The sequence below is a fragment of the Coptis chinensis genome, chromosome 8 (genome assembly GCF_015680905.1).
Source record: "Coptis chinensis isolate HL-2020 chromosome 8, ASM1568090v1, whole genome shotgun sequence".
In the NCBI taxonomy this organism is placed as follows: Eukaryota; Viridiplantae; Streptophyta; class Magnoliopsida; order Ranunculales; family Ranunculaceae; genus Coptis; species Coptis chinensis.
Genome location: NC_141463.1, coordinates 28,944,147 through 28,954,016, shown reverse-complemented (window position 1 = coordinate 28,954,016; position 9,870 = coordinate 28,944,147). Strand labels below are relative to the sequence as shown.

Genomic DNA, 9,870 nt, shown 5'->3' with positions numbered 1-9,870 from the left:
ATAATTACCTTTTATACCGAAATTAAATTCAAAAAACCAACCGGTCTCTTTTCTTCTTCTCTTCTTCTTCTCTCTCCCAACAACCAACAAAAAATCCAATTCTTCATCAAGAACAAAAAAAAAACAATTTTATTATATATAAATCCCTACTTTCAAATCAAAGTATCTGATGTCTCGATGCTTCTTTCAAACTTGGGTCTTTTCTTCTTCTTTGATTAGTGAGTTTGTTGTTGTTTAATTTGTTATGAAAATGGGTGTGAAACGTTTATAGATTTTGGGGCGGTTTATTTTGTTGAAATTTGGAGTTTTTGTGTGTAATTGTGATGTGGGTATGTTTCATTTTTGTGATTCTAGATGTCGGTTGGGACTTTTAGGGAGAATTGAGATTTTGGTGTGAAGTATATTTGTGAATTGGATTAGTTTCGAAGTTGGGGTTTTCACATGGTGGTCATTGATGTATTGAAATATGCTCACAGCCACATGCATAAAGCAGATTAGTTATGGTTATCATGTACTATTAGTTCCTAATTCCAGATAACATTTTGATTCAACAGCAATGATTTCTTTAGAATCACATGAGAGCAAGGAGATTTTTTTTTTTGGCTGGACATGAGAGAAAGGAGTTCATACGTTCTATTCACTATTCTAAAAGTTGGGCAAACCCAAGCCAATTTCAGCACCTCATGGCACATGTGTTGATGAACCATTAACATTTACTTTCATGATTTCAACGTACCAATGTCATTATATCAAGTCTTCCATTTGGCTATTGTCCTTTTGCTAGAGCAGTTTGTTTGGGACTTGAACTGTCGGTATTGATATCGTAGTTCGACTTCATGAATATGAAAGATTGGTTACAATAGATGATGAAATGCTTAGGAAATGCTGATGACTCAAGGCCATGAATTACGACACTTGGGGCTGGGCTTCGGTGTGTTTGGTTGGCAAGAAATGATAAGAAGTTTGGTGTATTTGGCGGGTCTTCCACGGTTTTGCAACCCAGCTGAAATTCACACTGAGGCGACTTCCATTGTGGAGGCAGAGAAGGCGGATGCCATTTCTGGTATGATTGATAGACGGGATGTTCCTAATAGGGAAACCTCTCTTAATTTGGCTGTTAAACTTGGGGATGAGATCGCGACCGAGTTGTTAAGAAATCCGAAATGCATCCCCACCATGAAGAAGTTCTTTCCAAGCTGGCCGGTAAATCATATTTTCATTATTAACTTTTATGCTCCTTTTGCTATTTTCCCTTTTTTTCAGCATACTGGAAAGCCACTTCCCTTGACTTGCACACCAATAAAGTTTGGTTCTTGGATGGGAGGCGATCGAGATGGAAATTCTAATATCACTGCAAAGGTGAGGCTTTCTACGCTTTGAATTAACTTATTTAGTGCTTAAAACAATTTGTTCACTATTAACTAACAAATTCTAAAGTACGCCTGGATTGGTTTGATACCCTAAGACGAACGTATGACCAAATTAACCAACTGTTTGCCTATACCTTGGGTATGAGTATTCCTTCCTAGCTAATAGATAAAGAAAGATTAAAAGCACTTCTTACTTGAACTGAAAAAATTGAATTGATTATAGGAGAGTAAATATGCAAGAAGAGGTAGGGAATGAGGCAAAACAATACAGGACCGCAGGATTTCGATAGAAATGAAAAGGAGATCGCTTTGTGTAATAAATGGATATGACTTTCTTATAACTCGACTTCACTTTCTGGCCCTTATCAGAGGATGAGAAAGAAAGAGAACATGTGGGAGCGAAATATTCACTAATGTTTGCTTCCGCGTCCACATTTCTCCAAGTAATCATTTTGCTATCGTACTTGGCCTTTGTTAAGCCAAAATGAGCTGAAGAAAATTGTTGCCGACTTGGTGTCCTTGTGTAAATTTTGATATGTATGTTCAAGTCGGTGAATTGCACTAATCTAGCCCATGCAACCAAAATAGGGATAACCCGAGACAAACAATATTTTGTATAATGCGGAATAGAGGAATTATTTCGGGACACTGCTATCGTTGTGATGGATGATGTGGGTAAACTGGGAGAACACTGGGGACACTGGCTAGCTCAGATGGGGAGAAAAGTCCTCTTTAAGAAGGGAACTCGCTTTTTTAGGACAACACTTTTCCGATAAGAATTTGTAAGGGTCTAGAGTCTAGACCAATCAAAATAAAGCATCTCAGGTCCAAGTTAATCAGAAGTCTCCTATAATCCTATTTGTCCTCATCTATGAAGAACACAGCTATCCAAGAATTGTAACAGTAGTTTCCCACTACTTACCTCACTATCTCAGTACTTACAACCTAATACAACAAGATTTAAAATTTTCAGGTTTAGGCTTTCACATTGTAACCCTATGATGCAATTGCAGGTTACAAAAGATGTCTCTCTTTTATCACAGTGGATGGCAATCGATCTCTATATTTGGGAAGTTGACAGCCTGAAATTTGAGCTCTCTATGAAAAAGTGCACTGATAGTTTGGCGAGACTTGCACATGAGATTCTACAAAAAGGTTTGCCCATGTATCCAAGAATCTTATTCCTACTAGTACTATTTTTCATTGGAACAACCGACTTTTCTTTCTAGGCTATATTTAGGGTTATAGAAAGCTCCAAAGTCCTTGTGGATCTAAATGGTTATGCAATTCAAGATCATGAAAGAACGCAGTGGCTGATTCGGACAAACTAAGTTTGTAAACAATGATTCTATGATATGTAATACCATAAACCAACTTATAGTTAGTAGGCAATACAACTTTGTTCAAAGATTATATTGGTGTTTACTTTTGGTGTAAATTTGAGACAAATAATTGAACATCCTGATAGTGACCCGTTTGAGAAATTGGAAGACTAGAGTTGGCGGTTAAACCTGTTAGATATGGATCTAGGACATTGTCCCAAGTGTTTTTTTTCCTTCGTTATCTTTCTTTCTAACTCACTTTCTTTCTTTCTTTCTATTATAATTTTTTTGGCTAAATTTAGCACATTTATGGATACTTTAACATAAGATGCATTTATATAAGGTTTTTTCTTTTCTGTCAAGTTGATAAATTGCTTAGACTTCCACTAAATTTCCATTAAGCAAGAATCAATCTTGACAGACAGAAGTTGTTGATTAGCTCGCATGTATAATTGTTTTGTACATTTTACTGCAGAGATTGCGTCAGAGGTAAGGCATGACAGAAATTAGTCAAAGCCTTCCAGTCAACAAGCTTTTACCTTGCCAAGGAAACTTCCATCTCATGCAGATTTGCCATCTTGTGCAAGTATGTCTGATTTAAGTTCTGAACATGGTATCGATACATGGATAGGCCGCCTCCAAGTACATAGCATGGTCTTCAATAGATAATGCAAATTTCCACATCACTTCTCACTGTCTTTTGCTTGTGTCTTAGCATGAAGAGTAATTTTGTGATTTATTGGTTATAAAGAAGTCAATCCGAACAAAGGAAATCTATTGTTAGGATTTCCTTGTCCATTTCTTTGAGTGTTATAAAAGAAGCACATTATCTACCTATCCTGTCATGAAGTGAAATGAGATAGGAAAAAAGAAAAAGGAAAGGCAAAAAGAATGTAGTGCACGAACTTTAATTTACTATATGTGTGTGCATATTTTAGAAAATAAATATGTAACACGTGACAATATCTTCTTAAATGTTCGGGTATGGTCTTAGTGTGGGTAGGAAGTATCAGAACACACTTTAAGTCTAGGTCCTGACTAACTCACCTCATAGGTTCAGGAGTGGAATAAGAAGAGGAGGTTCGGAACCGGTTGGAGTAGTAGGCTCGGAGAACTGGAGGTTCGGAATCGGTTAGAGTAGTAGGCTCGGAAAACTGGAGGTTCGGATCTAGTTCGAGTGGTAGGCTCGGAGAACCAACTCCTGACTAGGAACACCAAATCCGGAACTACTAAGTTTGAAACTCTAACTCCCAATCCGAACCTAAAACATGTTTTTCTGTTGTTTAAGTCAATAAAGGAGACCTATTTGACTTGGGAAACATGGGGCTTCTAGAAGAGTCAAGATGAGACTTAACAAGAGACGGTCTCCTAGTTAAACACTAATTGGGAAATCTCATCTCTTCATCAAGATGATACTTAACAAGAGACGATCTCCTAGTTAAACACTAATTGGGAAACCTCATCTATTCTTATAAATAGAATAGTTGAACTACGCTTTGAGTTTGATTCCTATACACGGGATCGTGGGCTGACCATTAAAGAACGTGGTTCAACTCATCATCTTCTACATCTCTTCTTCTTCTTGATCAAATACTTCTCATTGTTCTTTGATCATCAACAAAATATTTATGTTTCTAGATTAGGAAAAATCATCACACAATTGGCCGTGCCCTGGGAAAACTATCTGAGAATTGATTTGATTTCTTGGTCGAAATTTTTTCAGTTCTAGGTTCTCCTACCCACCAATTTTTTTTGGGTTTGTTGTTCTTTAAAAAAATATATATATTTTTTCTTCACTTTGATTCAAAATCATGGTTACTACAAGAGCCAATGCGAATCAAAGTAACGAGGGGAATAACGAGATCAATAACCCACATGTTACTTCTCAAAGACAATTTGAACGTAGAGGAGATCCTCGTTTTGGACAGGGTCGTGAAGAAAATGAGCCTAACAACGATACTCCCCAATCTGCCATAACCAACCAAGCCATCATGGATGCTGTGATGGCCGAACGTGGTCGACAGGAGGCTCGTTTGCGTTTCTTACAAGACTACTACCGCGACGCGGGAGGGTCGTTCACCTCAAGAGTGTTGCCTCTTGATGGAAACGCAAGGGGCGATTCGGCCACCGAAGTCTCGACCACTGTGAGGTTACGTCCCTACACCTTATATACCTTACTTCTGGGGTATCATAGCGACTAACCAGATTCGGATTATAATCCGAGAATGGATCCCACCCAACACTCGAGCTCACACGAACCGACTTTCTCTTGGTATTCAAGTTCTCAATGTACGAGGAATGGACGTCCGAATGTGTTTGCCCGGAATCCACAACTATTAAGGTCAACCTCGCCCCGAAGAAGACTTTCAGTTTCAAGGGAACCTTCATTGCCTCGGAATCCCTCAGTTCCCCGATCCAGTTTTGCAAACTCCTCCACTCGATCTCGAGAACCGGAACCACGTTATCATCAAGATGAGAACTATGAGAGTCTAGGTCTGAGGTACAACAACGAGAGAACTCCAATTCATGAACCGACTACTCTTGCACAACTCAAGGTGCAAATACTAGAGGAACTACGAGGTTTGAAACCAACCAAGATGGATGAGTCAGTTGTTCGGTCAGCAATCGAGGGTGACATTGGAACTCCTTTTTCACGACATGTTATGAGTGGATACATCCCCCATTATTATAAACCACCGAAGTTCTCTAAATTTAATGGCAAAGGAGATCCGGTCTCTCATGTGCTCGTTTATCGTCAAGCAATGGTGGGTCTTTCTAAGAAAGATCATTATTTGTGCCGATATTTTGCTTCAAGTTTGACAGACTCGGCACTCATCTAGTACACGAAGGTGCCCAAGGGAAGCATTCACGAGTTTAAGGTGTTATCCATCAATTTCATTGTGAAATTCAGTTGCAACCGACCCTACATTAAAACCGCTGATGCACTATTTGACATGAAGATCTGAAAGGACGAGCGTATTAATGATTTCACCAAAAGATTTAACAAGGTGCAATTGCATATTGACAACGTCGATGAGACCCTCGCCATTATGGCCTTTAGAAAGGGGTTAGATACCACTTCTGGTCTATACATGTCCTTGAAGAAAGAGGAGCCTACAAACATGACAGAGTTGTAGGCTCGGATCGATAAGTATGCGGAACTAGAAGAAGACCAATTGGATAGGGAATCTTCTCATAAAAGAGTGATAACCAGTGTCACCTCCGTTCATGTTGGTAGGAGCTCTTCTAGTCATTATAATGATAGAAAGTCCGAGGAACCACAGTCAGAGCACAAGTTAGTCGACAGGAATTCCTATCAAGATAAGTCCAAGAGACAGAAGACTAGTGACACGTTCGGAAGTAATAAATTACCCCCACAGGATAGGGACTTTACCACTTTAACTTATCCTTATGAGGACATCTTTGAAGTTAACCAGGAACAAGATGTTCATGAAAGATCCTCCAGCGGTGAATCTCGATGCTAACATGTACTGTTTCCAAGTAATGTTATACTACTCTTAGCTTCTAAGAGACAAAATTTTCACAAATTTGGATTTGCTTCCACTATACTGGGGGCATGATCTATGCTAATCAATTCTCAATAAAAGTTATATTTCTCTTTTCAGAGCATTGTTTCTTTTATAATTTTCTGTTGGGATACTTTTTGGATGTTGGGTGAGAAATCCCATATGTTGGCCAAAGTTATATCAGAACCTTTAGAAAGCTTTCTCGGGATGATGAGTGAAAGATCTCATGTGTTGTTCCTCGTGTGATGGAGAAAGTTTAACTTAGCTTGGATTTTATCCTCCTAAGAGCAGTTCTAATGTCTTATGCTTATAAGTGTTGGTCTATGCATTAGATATCGGATCATTTAAAGACTCTACAGAAAATAATCTGAGGGGCACACCCTACGTTCCTACAAAGTCTTATTTCTTAACAAAACTAAAGGTATTTACAGGAATTGACACAGGGGCAAACCCTATATTTCTACAAAACCTTGTTTTTCTAAGATTCGGAATATGAATTTGTATAAAATACAATTCGACACTTTTGCCATTTTCCCCTCAACGATCGAATGTGCAACCATCGCCCGAGAAAAAAAAGGCATCTGTGTATACATATTTATGCAATTAAGGAGAAAAGAACACCACTTCCTAGCTAGTCTGGAACTTCACCTTTGGAACTTGTCCAAGTTCGAAACTCCACTTCCTAGCTAGTTAGGAACTCCACATTCGAAACTCTACTTCCTAGCTAGTCTGAAACTCCACGTTCGGAACTTGTCCAAGTTCGGAATTTCACTTCCTAGCTAGTCAGGAACTCCACGTTCGAAACTTGCCAAGTTCGGAAGTCCACTTCCTAGCTAGTCAGGAACTCCACGTTCGGAACTTGTCCAAATTCGAAACTCCACTTCCTAGCTAGTCAGGAACTCCACGTTCGAAACTTGTCCAAGTTCGAAACTCCACTTCCTAGCTAGTTAGGAACTCCACGTTCGGAACTTGTCAAAGTTCGGAACTTGTCCAAATTTGGAATTCCACTTCCTAGATAGTTAGGAACTCCACTTCCTCTATGGAAAGTTCAAGTTTAGAACTCCACTTCAAAACTAGTAAAAAACTCAATTTCCTCTATTGAAAGTCCAAATCCGGAGTTGGCTAAAAGAATTAGGAAGCCTGATATTCTAGTTCGGAACTCTCCTTATCCGAACTATAATACTTGATGTTTACATCAATGTCAGAGTCCTTCCATATAAGGAGGCATATTGACGCGTGAAACATGTCTCAATAAGAAGAGTGAAATATCTCCAAAGAGAATGGTGTTCCGATCCATAATTATCTTAGTCTTAGGCGATACCAGAAGTGACAGCAGTTCATCTTGGAGAAGCGGACTTGAAGAATATATGAAGTGCTTTCGGTTAGTGGTTGACCCAAAAGTAATATCTCGGTCAACAAAAGTGGGTGTGCTTCTATTGATAAGGCATCAGGAAGTGATGCACCCGGAGCTGTCTTCTTAACGGATGCTTCTGGAATTACATTGTCATTTGAAGAACCCGGTACTGCTCTCTCTGAGTAGCGACTCCAATATTGCTTTGTTGATTATTTAACTGGGAAATCTCATCTCTTCATCAAGATGATACTTAACAAGAGACAATCTCCTAGTTAAACAAAGGGTATCCTTTTGTTATGTTTAACAGCTCAATTTCGCAAGGCCCAGCTCAAGTTTCGCAAGGCCCAGTTCCGGGTTTCACTTCCAGTTCCGGGTTGCACTTCCGAGTCAAGGTGATTTGATGAAATCTACCTACGTCCGGACCATCTGACCATGTTTGGTCACTTACATGCGCTAGTATTCTAGGTCTGGGTAATCACAAAGCATGGCAGGTCCGGGTTCCACAAGTTCCTAATGTCCAAGTCCGGATCATTATAATATTTGGGATGTCCGGACTTGACAAATTTCAATTTCTTGAGCTAGCTCCTCATATACTAGGTTCGACCTAATATGCAAGGTTCAGGGGGCATGGTCATGGCAGGTTTAAATTTACAATTCCTTGCACTTAAGTACATTTTTACCCGGCCTTTTTCCTTAAGGGTTTGATTCACAACCCATGAATAAAAAAGGGGGGCATCTGTGTGTGCATATTTTAGAAAATAAATATGTAACACGTGACAACATCTTCTTAAATGCTCGGGTATGGTCTTAGTGTGGGTAGGAAGTATCAGAACACACTTTAAGTCTAGGTCCTGACTAACTCACCTCATAGGTTCAGGAGTGAAATAAGAAGAGGAGGTTCGGAACCGGTTGGAGTAGTAGGCTCGGAGAACTGGAGGTTCGGAATCGGTTAGAGTAGTAGGCTCGGAAAACTGGAGGTTCGGATCTAGTTCGAGTGGTAGGCTCGGAGAACCAACTCCTGACTAGGAACACCAAATCCGGAACTACTAAGTTTGAAACTCTAACTCCCAATCCGAACCTAAAACATGTTTTTCTGTTGTTTAAGTCAATAAAGGAGACCTATTTGACTTGGGAAACATGGGGCTTCTAGAAGAGTCAAGATGAGACTTAACAAAAGACGGTCTCCTAGTTAAACACTAATTGGGAAATCTCATCTCTTCATCAAGATGATACTTAACAAGAGACGATCTCCTAGTTAAACACTAATTGGGAAACCTCATCTATTCTTATAAATAGAATAGTTGAACTACGCTTTGAGTTTGATTCCTATACACAGGATACGTAGGCAGCCATTAAAGAACGTGGTTCAACTCATCATCTTCTACATCTCTTCTTCTTCTTGATAAAATACTTCTCATTGTTCTTTGATCATCAACAAAATATTTGTGTTTCTAGATTAGGAAAAATCATCACACACTATATATACCCACATGTTTATGAATTGGTATTATGAATTTGTCAGTGCCAATTCTTAACCTCCCATAAAACTACACATTGCAACCATGACAAAGTCCAACTGACTGACTGACTAGTACCTACGTGATTTTGTAACAATGCCTATAATGCACTGTGCAAGATGCTAGACCCATAAGTCTTCGAAGCAGATCCAAGTCAGAAAACTAAAAAATAAATAACAAGATTTAGATATTGCTGATTCATTTGAGTTTATAGATGCTATTCCAACCCACTTCATTTTAATTATAACATATCTAATTTGTATCTTGATTATTATTATATACAAAAAAAGTGAACGAGTAATCTCTAATGTTTCTGAAACATACTTATTTATGTGCCAGGGGGCTGCGTGTCAAGGACTTTGACATAAGAAGGGAGGCTGGTGGTTCCGTAAACCGAAATGTTCAAAGATTATACCAAGTTCGGGTATCCGAGAACTTCCTTGAGATTCATCTCTTCCTCGGGCTGGAAAGGGTACCTACACCATACCTCATTTAGGTTATTACGGGACCATCCATTTCGCTATCGATGTTACACTGTAAATAGTGAACATACTGTAAATGCTAATGGTGTTAATTACTTGTGCCACTACTCTGACTATTGAGCTACTAACAGATTTCAAACCAACTTTCTGCAACTGTCCACCTACGGGTTTGAAAACTTCAAATAATAGGATTGGCATGATTGTTGGTATCACAGTTTCCATTGGGCTTTTGAGCATTATATGTGCTATCACTATCTTTTATTTTAGAAGGAAAAGATCAAGAAGCAAAGAAGACGAT

The 9,870-nt window shown here is 39.0% G+C and overlaps 1 protein-coding gene across 2 annotated transcripts; it reads left to right on the top strand.

Moving 5' to 3' along the window:
• The first annotated feature begins 549 nt into the window (after positions 1-549).
• On the top strand, positions 550-9,547 carry LOC147480964 (uncharacterized). 2 transcript variants are annotated; one of them, XR_015205610.1, is made up of 4 exons: positions 550-1,359; positions 2,384-2,525; positions 3,168-3,278; positions 9,430-9,547. XR_015205610.1 is itself a non-coding variant. In XM_086579910.1 (3 exons), exons 1-3 carry the CDS (start codon positions 883-885, stop codon positions 3,200-3,202), a joined length of 654 nt encoding a protein of 217 aa, XP_086436036.1. In that variant the 5' UTR covers positions 550-882; the 3' UTR covers positions 3,203-3,448. The 2 variants fall into 2 exon arrangements, 1 of the variants encoding a protein (XP_086436036.1); XM_086579910.1 differs by lacking the exon at positions 9,430-9,547 and having other exon boundaries at positions 3,168-3,448.
• Positions 9,548-9,870: the final 323 nt, after the last annotated feature.

Excerpts from the sequence above, each read along its gene's own strand:
- LOC147480964 (XM_086579910.1), top strand. The coding sequence starts at position 883 with ATGCTGATGACTCAAGGCCATGAATTACGACACTTGGGGCTGGGCTTC. Across the intron at positions 1,360-2,383 it reads ATTCTAATATCACTGCAAAG|GTTACAAAAGATGTCTCTCT; the intron begins GTGAGGCTTTCT and ends ATGCAATTGCAG. Across the intron at positions 2,526-3,167 it reads ACATGAGATTCTACAAAAAG|AGATTGCGTCAGAGGTAAGG; the intron begins GTTTGCCCATGT and ends ATTTTACTGCAG.